Consider the following 18,411-nt stretch of genomic DNA (forward strand, 5'->3'; position numbering starts at 1 on the left):
TCGGCAAAGATCACTCGTCTTTCCCATTAAATATCCTCACGGAAGAAGTATTAAACCAGAGGTGTAAAAGGATCTTATGATGCTTTTGCTGTTTGTCACATATGTATGACACTTACTTTACATACCTTTAGCTGGGAATACATTGATTACACTGGACATTATAATGCCTATTCAATAAAGGGCGCAATGTTGTTTGCCGAAATTCATTATTAAGAAATATTTGCCGGAAGATAGGACACATTAATTATGTTCAGTAATATAAGTAACATGCAAACATAAAAAATTTTTTATTACTGCAGTAGCAGCTTATAAAATACAAAGATTTGGGTCCTTAAATAATACTTGTGTTGTATTTTTGCTACACAAAGCACTATTGATTAGTGGGAAGTATTATTATTATTTTTGGTTGATTATCTGTATGTGGTAAGAGATTGAGGTGGTAAATGCCTAACCCTACTGCTTTAGTCTAATTGTGAAACCTCAAATTTTCATGGGTAGTTTTAATCAAGATGTGTCAAACCTTGTACCAAACCTTGTGCACATAAAAGTAGGTCTTTGCAGGATGGAAAGAGCTAGTATGAAATGCCATATTTTTAAAAAATATCACAACAGGAATTTATACTGGAGCTTAAAATGGATAGATGTATTGTATTATAATTTCTTTTAACTTTGATCATATAGTTGAAAAATTAATTATACATTTCAATAAATACTTTTGGCATGTGAATATGTAAACATATTATACTCCAAAGCATGGACGACAGCAAAAAGAACAACCATACAAGTAAAAATATTAAGTTAATCAGTGTGTGGCGAGCAGAAATGTTAAAACTACCAAGAAGTAAGAAACTCAAACATCTTGATAATTCCAAGAATGGTGCATATGATCTGAAATTAAATTTTAATCATTAATATAAAGTAAATAATATAAGGTTATTTTATTTATTACTTACTTTTTATCCATAATTGCTCCAAATACTGTTAAAGAATATATGATATAAACTATACAAATCATCACGGTTGTATAACTATAATTCTGTAAAGAAATTACGAATAAATCATTTGAAGAAATGGTTCGACGAAGTTCGATCGTTTCAGTAAAATCAAATGTAAATATTAATTTTTGATAGATTGACTTGACTAATAAATTTACTAATAATTAAATAAATTTGTTACTGTAAGACACTTGGAGTACTTGGTGGTGATATAGTGTAGTGTAACTTTGTGGCAAACATTCCATCGTCGTATTTATATATGGGAGAAACCAGGACCTAGTACTTGGTGGTGATATAGTGTAGTGTAACTTTGTGGCAAACATTCCATCATCGTATTTCAGTTGTACATGTGTCATCACTGCGAATCTTTTGAGGCTAGGTCCTGGTATATGGGAGAAACCAGGACCTAGCCTCAAAAGATTCGCAGTGATGACACATGTACAACTGAAGTGAAACACTGCCACATCTGTGGGTCACTGCGAACTTTGTGTAGACATACAACTCCATATTCGGTCTACTCTGTTTTACTCTGAAAATTTATACTTTCTCTTTTCTCCTTATTAGTGCCATAGCTACTTCACGTCATGCCGAAATGCTTTGCCATGGCACCGCATAGCTTGATCGAGTCACAAAAAGTTGCACGATGGCACGATGTCAGAAAGTGTCCCACATGGCCTAAGAATGATTTGGCAATACATAGAGACTATTAGACTAGCCTCAGTTTTTGTCAATAGAGATGGAACTGATCCACGAAATCCAATGGTTAGGTTAGTTTATTGCTCCTATACTATAGAAATTCCAAAATAAAAAATAACTAAAAGTTACGTAGTAATCTCATGACTGAAGAGCTCTTCAATTCTCTATGAAAATCATTAAGATTGTTTAAATAATTTTACGTAGTGGAGCAGAAAAGAGCCTCAAGACTTAGGTCAACTTTGCCATGTGTTGTGGAAAGGAAAATATGAAAACACTGATGATCTGGCATTACTAAAACATTAACTTCTCCTAATTGGAAAGTAATAGACCTCATATACAACAAACAGATATTAAACACTTGTATGGTAATTAATATTAGAGAAATACTCTCTCAATTACAAAATTAGGTATTTTCGTAACATAAAAGAACATCTTACATAATTTTCAGAATAAAAACAAAATAAAGACTATCAGTGCAGACATTAAAAGAATACAAATACAGATGATCAAGTATAGTCGAGAGTTTCAGTAAAGTATTATTTTGTTTGTTTGTGATTTGTTTCCCGAGATGATCTTAGATTCATAATTTTAATTAAAGTCATTAATACACTCATTGACAAGTAAATGATGCACCAAGGAGAAGACATTGGAATTGAATGAAAGCTTGTATTTGTGCTTACAATAGCAAAAGGTAAAGATTTTTTGCCAATTTAAACCTGTCTGATATTTGATTTTCATGAAAAACCTCTGAACTTGTTATTTGAGCGGTACACAAACCTAACAAATTTGTGCTCAGCACGTTACCTACTAAAATTCAGACTTAATATGGAAAGCTTATGGGCCAGACACTACGGTATATACGAACTTCCGGTCTGGACCGGAAGCGACGCGATTTATTCAAAATTAAGATTAAAAATTGCATCCTGGTATTATAACCATATTCTCTTTCTATAAGTTGGTATTAGGGTCAGATCTGCTCTCCCCCTTTAAGTAATGATTGTATAATTTTTAAAAAATGTTTACTACTACTTTGTTTATCGTAATGTTTTAAGTGAACATACCTTGTGATGAGTCGCTAACAATATATAAGCTACGGCAATTAAAAAGAAGTGGGCCAACACGTACAAGCAACACCAAAGATCCAACTGCGGATTGTATTTATCGACGGGATACGATACCTGCAGAATTTAACGGCATTAAATTTTTTCAAAAAAATATTTTTTATATAATTAAATTTACATTTGGTATGTCTTCCGGATCTCCGTGCCACGGTTTTCCCGGTTTCCACCCGGGTCCTTTTATAGCAGTGAATAATTTGTTTTTCGCTCCTTTGGCTTCCCAGAAGGCATTCCATAAATACAGGAGATGGCCAAACTACGTGGAAAAATGTATTGTTTAATAAGTTTCTAATATATTTTCTTGATATTAATAACTTACCTGAACTTTAATAGGATCGAAAGTGTTTAAGGGATGTGTTAGCCCGTATACCACTTTGTCCGACTCCGGTTCGAAGGTTCCAAACATGCGATCCCAAATAATGAGAACTCCAGCGTAATTCTTATCGATGCAATATCGATTTCGACCTAAATTAGTAATAATCTTAATGGCTGTTTCGAATTTGACTCAATATAAAGTTTAAACTTACCGTGATGTACCCTGTGGTGACTTGGAGTATTTATTATATATTCGAGAGGACCGAGTGTATTTATGAACTGTAATATAGAGAAATTAACTGTAGCTGATATAATAATAATAAATCTGGACGAAAATTTGGAAGACAAAGATTAATTTTGGAGTCTGTAATTTGTCCTTTTCACAGCACGGCAGAATGAATCCTTTATAGGTTCCTGCCAAAGTAAGGAGTGGATTGATGTTATAAGACAATGCAACACGTGAGACGGCCGGATGGCCGAGCGGTTAAGATGGCAGCTGCTGCTCTGGGGGACCGGAATCGAATCCGGTCGAAAAACCCCAGGAATTTTTCGGGGTAGTGTATCCAGATATGTCAGACTCGATTCCTCACCACCTGGCCAAATCCATAATGGCTTAGGTGTTCACAGGGTAGAAAGAGTTTTAAGAATACGCGAAATATGGATGAGTGCCTACCAAGAAAGAGTGTGTACCGGAAGGATTTCCCATAGGAAACTGGACCATTTGTAGATGTTGGAGTTTTTCACGTATTCATTTGTCTACGTTGGTGAGTCGCAAACAGCCGCGACAACAACAGTATGCTCTGTAGTTCTATTCACGGCCACTACTGGGTGTATGTTAATTGTTAATATTGTTATAAGTTATAATTTTAAAATCACACCAACGACAAAGCGACATTTTAACAATTATACGTAGAATACTTATGAATGCATTAAAAACAAATCGATTCCTGTGTTATTTCTGTTTGTGCTGCAAAAAGGCCGAATTGTGAAGTGCGAATAATTACGAATCATAGTATAAAATATAAAAATAGCGTAAAGCTTTGAAGATTTAAGAATTATTCTTTTGCTATAAGTTGACGTGTAGTTAATTGTATAAATATTTAAAACATAAAGGAAAAATGTCGGAATAATATTGATATAAGAATAATCATTCAAAATGACAAATAATCAGATATTACCTCATTGTGAATCCAAAATTGATAGAGCAAGTTAAATTGAACATGTACGGCATATATTGGCGGAGGGATGAAGAGAGCAATGGGAATATATGATATCTGGAAGAGTAAATCGATATAAATAATTTAAAAAATTGCCATATTTATTAAAAGAGCCTTGTTATATTTGGATTAACTACAGTCAAGTCACGATATACATCTACCTCTGAAAATGGCACTAAATCGAGTGAGCCGCTAAAATGTAGCAGTTTCAAACTAGGAGTGCGTATAGAAATGAGATCTGGAGTCCCGCTACCAAGGAAAAAAAGGGTCCACACTACCTTTCCGGCTCTTTCAGAAGACTAGGTCAGTTCGTGTTTTTCATTCAGAGATGAGGATAATGAAGAAACCAGATTCTGCGTTGATATTTTATTTCTCATGTTTGCTCTCGTTCACTGAAATATCTCGGCACCAAATATAATTCCGCAAGTATAATATCAGTCCGTGTGATCCCAGCCTTATACATAGCCTTAGATAATCTTCCAGTATCTGTGGATTATTTAATATTTATGTCGAAGATCCGTTCGTAAGTATTTAATGAAGCTTCAAGAGGAAGGTGCAATATCGAGGTTTGACTGTATACGATGATTCGTTAGCAAGGAGATCATTGCTGTTATGAACTGATAGATGAATTTTGGGGCATTCAAAGTAGTAACTTTCAAAAAAAAATAAAATAATAATAATTAAAAATTCAAGCAATAAATAACAGTTCATTCTTTACTTTTACATCACTTACTGTATATGTTACAGTCAGTGATGTGAAAGGAGGAAATATTAAACGAAATAGATGCCAACACACTCAAATAAACACATACACACACGTGCGGAATTTTATCCGGTTTCTTTTACTTTTTGGGTTCAGTGGGTTCTCAAAACTCAGAGATTTACAAAAACCCAGAATACTGGAAAGTAAAAAGGAGAGATGTATTATACAATAGAGTATGATTGATGATGATAATGACCCTGTAAAATGAATATAACTATCTTGTGTTACGTTAAACACTAAACTGCACAAAGGTTAATTTTGATTTGTTAATGTTTTACATTATAAGAAAATCTCGCTTACCCACATCACGAAATCTTGTGAAACGGATTGCCTTAAAGCGGTGGATAAATGAAATTCTTCAGAACTGTGATGGATTTGATGAACGGCCCACAAAAAATGTATTTCTAAAATTAAATTTAAGTACATTTGTAAATCAAGTAAAACCATAAAAATACAGGAACTGTTTAATATCATATACCGGTAATTATTTTCTTAATTAGCGAAGGCCTTTCACAAAACGATTCGAACACCCTGTAGGCCCACCAGTGGCCGAATGGATGAAAACCATTGAACATTGGGTTCGCGCCCGGTCACGTGGAGTTTTCTGAGTTTTCTTCACTTTTGTAACACCTAAATAGGGGCCAATTTTTCCTAAAAAGTCCTCCCGGGAGGCATCGTCCACGCGTCACGTTGCCGTAACCAAATAAACCTATCTAACACCCTGTAGATATTTGGTCCAAGTTTATGGATTCTCAAAATATATATCCAAATCATTCATTCCGTTTTATTTAAAAACTTTTAAATAAGAAAATAGCTGAAAAAATTGAATACATATATTTGTGCCCCGAGAAATCTTAGTGGCCAGGGTGTTTCTTGGTCTCCGAGGGCTGGATTTTAGTTAGTTACTAAACTTAACTATAGGATCCTGCCTATCCTGTGTCGAGGTTCGTAGTAAGCGGAATAGAGTTTAGGAAAAACATGTCTTAAAACACCGATTTGAATGATATTTGAGTAGGATTTAATCCTCCAGTTAGGATAACGCATTCAACCTGATAGGTTTTTCGGCGCATTGATGGTTAGAGCGGCTTTAATACAGTTAAATTAGCGAGCCACGACACAGCCCTTTTCATTTAATACGGACTGTGTCATTGGTTTCCTTATCTAGCTGTACTTAAGCCGCTTTACTAGGCAATGCTCCCATTGACAGCAACACAAAGTGTACACTTTTAAGCAAATTAAACTAAAAAAATTAAAATTATCATTATTTCAATACAATTTTCAACTTTTAATTACTGATCTTATCGCTAAAACTATATTTCAGAAATTTTCTTTATTAGTTCTGTACAGTTTGTAAATACAGTCGAAATTCCGTGTAAAGAATTGCCTCCGGAAAACGCAGAAAATTCGTTATACAGAAAATTCATTAAGTGGAAATAGAAGATGGTTTCTATGGTTCGACTGTATATTTACGTATCAACAATTAGAATAATATATCAATATTTCATACTTATTCATTAAAATAATGGAAAAATGGGTGTCCCACAAGTTTAGAACCACTTTACGTTGATCCTGGTTTATTCTTTTACGGATAAAGCATGGAGCTGAGTAAGAAGGAAAAAATTCAAGTTATTTTGATGGAGGACCCGCAGTCACCCACGTTAAAGTGCAGATTGTAAATGTATGTTTATAAGGACGCTTACATGCAACAGACTGCAGCTGAAGGCCTCGCTTTACAATTCTGTATTTTAGGGCCTCACATTTTATGTATCATTACTTGGGTGCAGGGAAAAGCCAATTACATGTTACAGCTTAGGACCTTGCTCATAGGGCTCGTGTCAAGGTCCAAAATGTAGACAAACACCGAAATAAATAAATCTCTTTGTAGCATGATAAAAAATGTTGGCAATTGGCTGTATTTATTGCTATTCTTTTTTTATTCGATTATTATTGATTTTTCGATTAGTTTAACCGTTAAAACAATCTGATAGAATTGTCTTGTTATTCTTCAACAGAGGAATATCGGGTTTTAAAAAGTTTAATACGGTTATTGACGTTTGTTATGAATATGAATTTAAGATAATTTTGCATCTCATAACTCAAATAGAATCAATATGACACAAATCAATACTTTCTTCTACGAGGGGGTGTAGCTCAGTGGTAGAGTGTTCGCTTCGCATGCGAAAAGTCCCGGGTTCGAACCCCGGCACCTCCATAGGGGCATTTTTTTTTTCCTATCCACGCTAGCGATATGGAGGACTTTATAATACGTACTACCAAAATTTATCAAGTAATAATTAAGGAATCCACACAAACATGACCAATTGCTGTATGTGCAAAATGATTTATACAGGAAAATCATACACGAGTTCTAACATGGCGGCTGGTATAAAGGATTCCATTATTGAATTTATTACCATTTTACATTTGTGAAAGTTCGAACCCACCGGAATTAAGCCGGTAATGATACATCCTTTTCCGCGCGTGTAGAAGGAAAAGGGATATGAGTCAAAGGGGAAAAAAATGAATCAGAAGGAACAACCGACGAAAGGTGCGAATTGGTGAAGCTGAACAACGTGACCACCTCAATAAAAGGGCGACGAGAGCGGAAAAAGGGGGTCGGTTACATAGAGTCCGTCCGATCGACCCCAGGTCGGTTACGTAGTGTCGATTAGACAGAGCGTGAGCGTCCCGAGTCCCGACGGAACCTGCCCGAACGAAAGGCATACCTTGCCGACGATACCTTGACCTAGAGAGAAGGACCGACCCGGATCACGAGGTATGACCCCATTTCCTGTGAACTCTCCCTCCGCGAATCCGAACTCAGGCGACAGACGCTCGCCGTTTTTGTAATTGTCACGTTAGCTTTAATAAACCATTGTTATTGTTTTATCCGTTGTAATGTCCTTTTTTCGAATATTATCATCCGCCGCTCTACCGTCGACCCCATTCACTTCCTCCACTCGCATAAAAACGCGTAACGCGTAACTCATCCGAACCACCATCTTGACGTGGGCAGGTCTCACGGACCTGTTAGCCGACAAAAAGGAGGAACGAGACTTTGGCCGCCTCCCGGCACCCACACATTTTATCGTAGGTAATTTAGGTTTGGGGTCGTTCCTCATCATCATCTTTATACCTACGTCGAATGACATTAATTCAAAGTTTGGCCGCCCGAAATTGGAGAAAATTTCGGTCATATAACTCAATGTACCGGATGCGGAATAAGCCGCAAACTTACGAACTTACCATGAGCTGCTCTATGGTACCAATAGAACAGAAAATCCACTGCTAACAGGCAAGACCACCATGCTGTGGTAGAATTCCAAGGTATGTCTACTAGTCTCCAGTTTTCGTAGACCCAAATGTAAACACTTATTCCACCGGTAAATTTGAATAATATTCTAAAACGTAGAATGCCAAATGTTTAATTAATTTGAATACGTTTATTTTTCTATAATTGTCTACAAACGTACCTGACGCAATCTTGAATTATTCCTTGTGACAGAGAAGAAATTAAATCACTTACTGCCATTTGTCTGTTGTATGTTAATATAAAAAATTCTATTGTTATCGAGACGAAAAACCATGGCAAAAGCTGGAAGAGTTTTATGTTTCATCAATTAAAATAATATTAAAATATGTAAATAAGTAGTAATATTAATCTCACATCATTTAAGTATGTGGGAACTTTTTCCACTTCTTTATACAAAGATTCTTCGGGTGTAATAATATAAAATAAATACAAAAATTTTTTGATGTCTGGGATCAATGAATCGATCATTCCGTTCTTCTCTTTGATAAACTTCCACCTGAAAAAATAAATGAATATTTTTTAAAATGGAAATAATAATTCATTTTTTTGTAAAATAATTATAACTTTTTGTTGTTTTCACAATGTGCTTGCAAAAATTACACGAAGTCCAGGGTTGGACTTAGATTTGTCGTGGCTCTAAGTGATTCCCAATCGTTGATGCCGGCAATACTATCCAATGTACGACTGACGAGTAAGTGTATAAGGATAAAAATGGATAAACACAATGTGATATATCTCCATAACTGCAGTAATTGTAGTCCCCTGCAAGCATTAAATCCAAACGGAGATGATTATTATTATACGGTATATATTATATTTATTCCGGTATTATTATATTTATGAATTCCTTGTAACTCCTCCAATTTTTGACCAATCCAAATGAAATTTTGTTATCTTCGTTCCATGTTCTGACGGAAAGTATAGGCTACTTATTTTGCGGAAATATTTAGCAATATTTAGAATAATTAACGTATTATACATACAATTCATCGTTAGACTAAATTATCAACGTGGAATTAAAATGACTAGCTATTTTGTCGAAAAACAAAATGCCTAGGGGAAGTGTAAGAGTAAAATTGGTCAGGCAACTTTTAAGATCTAAGCATGTCGAAAAGAATAAGAACAACAGACACCCCTAAAGGCAATGAAGTCCGACTTGAACAACATCGAGTTGAATGGCTTTGTCAAGGGTTGCAGAAACAGCATCACAACGTCAAGCTTGACTCGAAGCTCTTCTCGACTCTTCAATCTCTACTTTCTCATAAGAAAACATTCCTTCATGCTTGACGGGAGAATTTCTAGTTTAGAGGTATTTCTTAAAAACCTCTTACAGGCTGTAACAAGATCTCCTTATAGTATTAAGAATTCAGACCAATTAATCAGTGGATTATTAAAAGGACAAATAGAACCAATCTACTAATTAACGAACCTTGACATAAAATCTATGTATCCTTGAATAAAATTGGAAATGGTTAAAGAAAATTTAAGTACGATATACCTACATACATCATAGAACTAATACACTGTTGGTCGTTAAAAGTGATACACCGGGAATTAAAGCAAATAGCAGAATCATACTTATTTACACATACAGTATTCGCTTGTGCCAACGATAGATCTGACACCTAGTGGTATTAGCGCGAACTACATAATGGCGGCTGCTATGGGTATAAAGTAGTTTGTTAGAATAGAAAGTGTTCACCCTTGCTAATATTGTGTTGTGTCCTTTGTCAAAACTGTATGTATGTTATCGCAGACGTACCGCCAGGTTTCTTCTAGTCATACCCACATAATCTTTTTCGATTCCTAACTGTTGATTTTCAAATGGAATTTTATATACCCCAGCTTTACCTTCCTTTTTTACGCTGTCTTTATCGTTCCGTAGCAAGCTACAGATATTAGGTGCTCTTTTATAGATCATTCTCGATTTTTATAAGAAAAAGAGCACTTGATACAACGTTGACAAACGACACAACAGCACAATATTATCAATTATAGCACAGACTGAAGGAACGATTGTAAAATGGAAAGAGGCTAAAGTCATTTAAACGGTGCACTCTCCATCCATTGCGTTGGAGAAGGAAAAGGTGGAAATTTATAAAATTAAAATGAAAAACCGTTGCCTAAATGCTATGGATGCTAATGCGCTTCCAACAGCGTGGAAATATATAATAGAAAAAAGAATGACACTTAAAAATCCTTAAATCTTTTCTTTCTGCTTAGCTTTGTTTTCTATGTTTTATTTGTTTATTTATTTATTTAATATACACACTTCTTTCAATTTATTTTAAAGTTAAATTATTTTATTGAATTTTAAATATGTAAAATATTCGAAAACGGTACGTTCCATTTTGGAACATTTATAATATTAAACCTGACGATGGCCTATATTAGATAGGGTGAAAACATTTGTATAAAAGAATTTTAAGCTCAGCAAAATTAGCTGTGGGAAACTGAAGTGAATTGTTTGCTGAGAAAGAGCTGGATAGATATGAAGTTATCAGTTTTGGTATTTCCTCTCCTTCTGTAAGACATCTTTTTTCGATCAGCCACATATTCTAAAATGTCACAAAGTGTAATCATAGTGACTTAAACAACTACGAAATCAACTAGGATTAATGTCGGATACAAATGCGAATAAAACGTTTTGACTATAGACAGAAAAGTTATTAAAAAAACAACACACAGGTAACTCTCGTACATTGTCAAGCACGCTATACCCTTTGTGGCAGCCATTTTGGTCGACTCATACGCCACCTATATTTACTGGTACAAGCGAATAAAATGGCAGGAAGACATGATTAAATTGAAAGATAAATAATATAGTTAAACGTCTTGTTAAAGAATACTTCGGTATGTCAAAATATGTAAATAATATAAATTTAAACATGAAATATCATACGTGTAGAATATGTAGTAGCCAACTGTGTGGAAGACTGTCGAATGCTTTCTGTAGTTTATATATGTTGTTTGTGTGCTTGCCATAAAATGACTGAATCTATGAGCAACTGCTCTTTGCATTCCCTGTGATTTCCATGGCAACCTTTTTGCTGTTTCATAAGAATGTTCTGTTCTTCAACATAATTGTATATTTTGTTTGCGATACAGGATGTCAATAATTTGTAGTGTGTTGGAAGACATGTAAGAGGTCTGTGGTATTGTTGTTTTTAGGTTTCATGTAGGTGATGCCTTGAGTAAGAAATTTTGGCATGTCTTGCGAATTGATAATGATGTGTGTTAGGTGTTTAGCTAGTTCCTGGTGCAGTGAGGTAAACTTTATTATTATTATCAACCCATCTCGATATATTATAAAATTATTATTTTTGTTAAATTTTGTCAATACATGGCGCTTCGTGTAAACCAGCGAATCGAATGGAGATAGAAGTTGATTGTTTTACAGAAACCCAATAGATATTTTGGGGTCGGATGTACGACATTATCTAAGCTAAGGGTATGTAAAGTTTAAGTACCAAGTTTCGTCGCAATTGGTCGAACTACCTAGGAATGTATAGCGAACAAACAAACAAACAAACAAACGTCCAAACAAACATTCTCAGGGAGATTTTATTTTCTATCCACTGTTGGCTCCATCTTACGGCAGGAAATGACGAAGGATTGTGACTTTATTAAGTAGACAAAAAAATCAAATGAATGTTATAGAACCACCAGAACATTTTTCTTTTGTATGGATGCAAAAACCATTTTGGACTCCTTTCTGGAGACCTCCTTTCATAAACAACAAATGACACGATGGTATTACACTCGAAAAATAATCTAGTATAATTGTTAGCCCATGGCCAAAGTTATTTCATTATTTGCGAAAAATATCTGAAAACGGACAATTTTTTAAGTTTTTTTCCTCTGATAGACCCCGAAAGCTCATGGGCCACCCGATGCCCTTTCCTCTCGTTGGGCATGGTAGCAACAATATTAATTTTCTTAACGTTGATTGAAAATAAAACAAAATTAATAATCATTTTTGTTTTAATTAATTTCGAACGAAAATACAATGGCTATTGGTAATGGCTATTGGTATTGTTGCATCGTATTCTTGTCAAAGCCAAATCGTATTCAATATAAAATTTGAGTGCTTAATAAATTAAATTTCAGCAGAAATGAAAGGTTTCTAGAAAGCAAACATTACCCTGTGACCTACATTAGCATCGACAGGATGCACAACATACAATTTTCAGGTGCTCATTAAGGATTGAATGATTACAGTGGCATCATGAGGACTAGAACGTGACTAGTAGGGATTGCAATTGCTGGATCCCTCATCCATCAATCCAGCTGGATCCAGCGCATTTTTCGGCCTGCTGGATCCGCAAATACTCAATTAGCTTTCTAAATAATTGCGCAAAAGTCTACGTTGTCGCGTTGCCGCTTTGCTAACTACTAGACTGCTACTAATTACTTACTAATTATTTACTCACTACTTTACTAACACTAATAATTAAATTACTTATAAATCAACTATACCTTAATCAATCCAGCAAAATTTAATAAAATAATAACGTATTCAATCGCTTTTAACGATCTTCCTCAGTTACAAAAAAATACAACATTAACTATAGAACATAAAATGTGTTTCGAATAAATATAAAAAGAATAGTGCTTAATTACATCCCATTTTTTTTAAACAAGATACATAGATGTACTGCGAGGTCTGATAATTTTCGTATTGTATACCGACGTAATCCCACTGTTTTCAAACTTTTAAGAAACGATAAAAAGAAAGAGGATCGGAATTCAACAACGGGTATATATTCGGTGCCTTTACACGACCAACGTTTCAATTCCAAGCTTGTTTATGTAGGTGCAACGATGCGCAGTTAAAAACAAAGGCTCAAGAGCACAAATATACAATCAGTAAGAACCTTGACAACACTGCGCTGGCATCATACGCAAGACACAAGGATGTTAACGTCCGATGGGATCAAGCGGCAATTATAAAAACGACGACGAATAGGCAAACGGTCAAACATCTTGAGAGATTGGAAATCTGCAAGGCACACATGACAACTGGTTGTATGAACCACAGAGATGCGGACTCATTGTCTATCATGTGGAGATTCTTTAACATTAATTAATTTTATTAACGGACAATGCTGGTTTCGTTGTTATATCTTATATACAGTAATACCCCGAACTTACGCGATAGGTGGGACCGAGCGATAACCGCGTAAGTTGAATTCGCGTAAGTCGGGGTATAACTTCGCATATAAATAAATACTAATTATTTTTAATTGGAGCCGGAGACTAAAGAAAACAACAATTTAGAAAAAAATGTTTAATAAAATCTTAGATAATACATATGTATAACAAATTATACTATTAAAATCGTAAATCGAAGTTATTTTGTTATAGAAGGCTTCCTGAAATCTAACAAATTTGTCTGACGGCTCAAAGATTTTTTCTCCCGCAAAATTTCCTCGTAGCATGCTAATAATTTTTTTTTTATTTTTCGTTTTGTAGAAGAAATGCGCTCTTCGTTGGAGTCTATATTTTCTAAAATTTGTAACCTCTTTTTAATTAAACTGAGGCCTTCTGTCAAGTTTCCAACCGTTATTCGATCATCTGATTGAACTGGGTCTAAAGGATCAAGTTTTACCAATTTACAAATTTTCATTTTTGTATCGAAGTCTTTGGAATGTAAAGTTAACATTATTAAAGATGGAGTTTTTTTTTTCTTGTTTGATGCAGAAGAATCAGTTCTACTTCGTTTGGATGACACAGTAGAGTCTCAAGTCTCCATAGATATAACACAGAAATAAATAAGTCAAAATAAATTGTAGCTATGCGTCGATTCCGCGCGACACGTCCGAACCTGTAAGCTGAACAATAGTTTGGGGGAGTGAGTAATCAAGGGTTGCGTGGCGCTCAAACAAAAGACGAATCGTCGAGATTTGAAAATCGCGTAACTCCGGGTTCGCGTAAGTCGGGGTAGCGTAAGTCGAGGTATTACTGTACAGGGTATTTTTTTTAAACTGACGGTACTCAGAGACATCTGTAGAGCAATCTAACAGCCGGACTGTCGCCAAATTTAGGAGAGTGACTAAGGACGACATGGGAAAGAGATTCCGCGAAGAAAAAAGTAGTACCCAAATTTGCCGGTAGGGATGGATTTGGCGCTGTTGTAGCGAAACAGCTAAAAATCTGCATAAAATTCATCTGCAATTAACAAACACACGAATGAATAATCAGACAGAGGTTTCAGTGTAATAACGAAAGTTTAATTACTCAGCAAATAACCTTCTCTTCTTGAATGTGATCACCGTCCTGCTGGACAACTCATTGCATCCTGAACACCGTGTTCTCTATGACCGAACGAAACATGTCCGCAGGAATGTTCATCACGGTTCGAGAAACGTTGTCCTTCAAAGTCATCAAGTTTGGGACACTACCAAGATAGACCTTGGACTTTAAGTAACCCCACAGGAAAAAGTAACATGGGGTTAGATCCGGGAAGCGAGGCGGCCATGCGAGTGGAAAAAAGCGACTGATGACCCTTTCTTCAGTGAAGTGCTGGTAACTTTTTCGCTACAACAGCGCCAAATCCTCCTCTACCGGCGAATTTAGGTATTACTTTTTTCTTCGCGGAATCTCTTTTCCATGTCGTCCTTAGTCACTCTCCCAAATTTGGCGACAGTCCGGCTGTTAGATTGCTCTACAGATGTTTCTGAGTACCGTCAGTTTAAAAAATACACCCTGTATAGCCTATACTTTTTCCGCTATTTATTTTGTTTATTTATCTATATTTTGTCCGTTTGGACGTTTTCCGTTAATTTTCATATTTATTCCGAACACATTTTATGTTCTATATTTAATGTTCTACTTTTTTTGTAACCGAGGAAGATCGTTAAAAACGATCGAAAACGTTATTATTTTATTAAATTTTGCTGGATTGATAAAGGTGTAGTTTATTTAACTTATTCTACTTCCAGTACATAGTTTTATATACTTATAAATAACTACAGACTAATATGTAGAGCCTATATAAGAAAACTGGTAAGACTGATAGCCACTTAGCCACTGATTATCCGTCCTTACATTATTATAATATATTAATATAAATTAATCAGTAGAATTACCTTTGCTATTATTTAACTTAAAGATTACATTATAATTATAATCTAACTAAACATTTAAAGTTAATTATCTCTATCTCAAGTGTTAAACCGAACCAAAGTTAAGTTTACTACCTAAATGTGTAAGAAGTTTTACTGATTTGTAGTGACCAGTCTAAATAATAAAAGCTTCTTAAGTATTTTTTAAAAATGTTTTATTTCATTTAAAAAACATAAGGATAGATAGATAGACAGATAATACTATTGCGCCAAAAATACATCCACGCTGGATCCGCGCTGGATCCAGCTGGAATGATTTCAATCCAGCAAAAATCCAGCTGGATTCAAAACACTGCTGGATTGCAATCCCTAGTGACTAGATTAATTTTTGAATTTTTGAATTAAATTATAGACTAGTGTTTCCATTAATATCCGATTGTTTTATCGTACTGTATTTATTTTTACACTATTTTTTATATCGATATTAAGATTTAGCATCTTTAAAAGATTGAGGTATTCAAGGAGAACCAAAGGAAGATCGGGAGCAAATTTAAGTACTAATTTAAGATTTGAACACGAAATAGAAAAAAGTAATAAAATTAATTATTTAGATATAACAATAACCCGGAATAGAAATAGTATTAATGTAAGTTCATATAGAAAATGTTATAATGTAAGTCTGTATATAAATGAGGGTGTTTGTTTGTTCGCTATGCATTCCAAGGCCGTTCGACCAATTGTTACGAAACTCGGCAGTTACGTTCAAATTCTTTTTACTTAGATAATTGTCGTACATACAACCAATATTATCGATTAGATTCCTACGTATCTATTAATTTCTGTTTGATTGCTGGCTTTACACGTAGCGCCATCTATTGGACAAAAGTTATCAAAATAATTAACTAATTATAATTCTTACAAAAAGGTTATATTTTTAACTAGCGGGTGGGCCCGGCGTTGCTCGGGCAAAATTAATGATAGCGAAGATTAAGATTATTACATTATAGTCAACCTTACCCGTTTTCACAGAATGCAAGAATTGGAATCCCCTGTTTCCAGACTAATTACAGAATTTTTAGATGGGTCTAAAAATATGTTCGATTTTCCGCAAAAACGAAAAAAACTTCTGCGTCTTGCACGTGGCTTTCTCTTAACAATTCCATTGTTACTTAACACTTCCATTGTTGATGGAAGTGTTAAGACTTATTCCTGTCCCTCTCCCCCGTGGGGAGGAATTTCGAAAAATCCCTTCTTAGTGTGTGTTCTCGTGACGTACCCTAACTGTGTACCAAATTCCAACTTTCAACTCCTAACCGTTTGGGCTCTGCGCTGATTATTATTATTATTATTATTGTCAACTCGTCTCGATTATATATAGAGATAAATATATGTTACATTCACTGAATTACTGCCACAATGATATAGCGCGAAATAGAGGCGCCATTATGCCATATTGCGACAGGTAGCACATGGCACAATTAAAAAGTTATAGGATTGTTTTAGCTGTGAACTTAAAAGAATAAAATTAAACTTAGTAAAATAAAAAAGAAGGAAATTATAAAAGCTGGGATAGTCCATAATTTAAATTGCACATGTATAAATTCAGTTATTTTCACAGCAAATACATTCTTCCTTAATTAAACTCCATCGAATATGAAAGAAATATATCTTAATAAACTATTTGCTACACTATGACAATTTATAAATTTATCGTTTAAATTAACAATAATTCAAAAATGCTGCAAAATACTTCAAACTTTTCAAGTTAGAGGCAACCAAGTATAAATTACCTGAAGTTAATATTTATGATGAACTTCTCCAAGCTCTTTGAGGAGATGAATTGTTCGAGAGGCGGAAAGGTTTCGAAGTGAAACTGAAATTTCTATTTTGATATCGTCACAACCAATAGAATTTATCGACTCCTTTCATTCGAAGAAGAAACTGCATTAAAGAGATACGTCACGACATTGACCTTCATTTATTCTGCCTATAAATAAACCCTCAATTATTTTAATATTAAAATCTATTGTGTTGTTCAGATGACAATTAACAAAAATCTAGATTTTATCGAATAATTTTTTAACAAAATAGAAATTATTTATTTATTGTAAGCAAAGATGTGACGAAAAGCATTGCAAACAAGGTTTTAACATTAAAGATGCTCCAAAAATTGAATTTTATAAAATCTCATCCTAAATTATAATAGGAAGAATTTAAAATGAGTTAGTGTGATTTTCTCGGTCAATGTCGGATCAATATTGGCCGAGTGGATGAACCACCGAATATTGGCCGTGGGCTCGCGCCTGGCCAGAGGCTGGTCACGTGGAGTTTTCCGCGTTTTATTCATGTTTGTAACACCTAAATAAGGGCCAGTTCCTCTCAGAAAGTCCTCCCGGAAAGCATCCAAAGACGTAAAACTAAAACAAACTTAGTTAATGTTTAAATCTTAAGAGTTTCTATGTTGCACTTGCATAGTTTATGGCACTGCGTTTATTATTCATATAAATCATTTATGTTAACGTTGTTTCTATTGTGTTAGTCTTATATGACTGATGTGACTATTGTGTTAGTCTTATATGACTGATGTGACTATTGTGTTAGTCATATATGACTGATGTGACTATTGTGTTAGTCATATAAGACTAACACAATAGAAATAACTTTAACAATTTACTCTTGCACACGGCACACGAAAAGCTAGTTATATTATTGAATAAATGAATATTTCAGCATCATTTATATATTAAAAAATAGATTGACAAGACTATAAAGTCTTCGTCGTTAGTGTAATCAGGTCTAGAAAATGTAAAAAACAATTTTAAACTCTAGTTTTATTTTTACTCTTTCCTTCCTGTGGTCACTAGCGAGAAAGATGGCTTTTTAATCATACATGGCGTGGGTTCGGTCAGGCTGACAACGGGAGTGGC

General features: G+C 34.6%; 2 protein-coding genes and 1 non-coding gene across 4 annotated transcripts in view; 1 reads left to right on the forward strand and 2 right to left on the reverse strand.

Moving 5' to 3' along the window:
• LOC136990353 (alkylglycerol monooxygenase-like) overlaps positions 1–18,411 on the reverse strand; it is a 113,228-nt gene that overhangs the window by 59,835 nt on the left and 34,982 nt on the right. The window lies entirely within an intron of this gene.
• LOC136990351 (alkylglycerol monooxygenase-like) lies at positions 271–17,324 on the reverse strand. Its single transcript, XM_067288742.1, has 12 exons — positions 17,275–17,324; positions 8,772–8,913; positions 8,578–8,699; positions 8,351–8,505; positions 5,405–5,508; positions 4,303–4,398; positions 3,337–3,403; positions 3,129–3,274; positions 2,931–3,065; positions 2,753–2,869; positions 954–1,036; positions 271–888 (listed from the first exon to the last, which is right to left on the reverse strand). Exons 2-12 carry the CDS (start codon positions 8,883–8,885, stop codon positions 690–692), a joined length of 1,338 nt encoding a protein of 445 aa, XP_067144843.1. The 5' UTR covers positions 8,886–8,913; positions 17,275–17,324; the 3' UTR covers positions 271–689.
• TRNAA-CGC (transfer RNA alanine (anticodon CGC)) lies at positions 7,245–7,316 on the forward strand. Its single transcript has one exon. It is a non-coding gene; the product is annotated as a tRNA-Ala (tRNA).

This window comes from Centruroides vittatus, unplaced genomic scaffold (genome assembly GCF_030686945.1).
Source record: "Centruroides vittatus isolate TY-2023 unplaced genomic scaffold, ASM3068694v2 scaffold_907, whole genome shotgun sequence".
NCBI classification, from domain to species: Eukaryota; Metazoa; Arthropoda; class Arachnida; order Scorpiones; family Buthidae; genus Centruroides; species Centruroides vittatus.

Excerpts from the sequence above, each read along its gene's own strand:
- LOC136990351 (XM_067288742.1), bottom strand. The coding sequence starts at position 8,885 with ATGATCGATTCATTGATCCCAGACATCAAAAAATTTTTGTATTTATTT. Across the intron at positions 4,399-5,404 it reads CACAAGATTTCGTGATGTGG|ATATCATATATTCCCATTGC; the intron begins GTAAGCGAGATT and ends TTACTCTTCCAG. Across the intron at positions 3,066-3,128 it reads TCGATCCTATTAAAGTTCAG|TTTGGCCATCTCCTGTATTT; the intron begins GTAAGTTATTAA and ends TTTTCCACGTAG.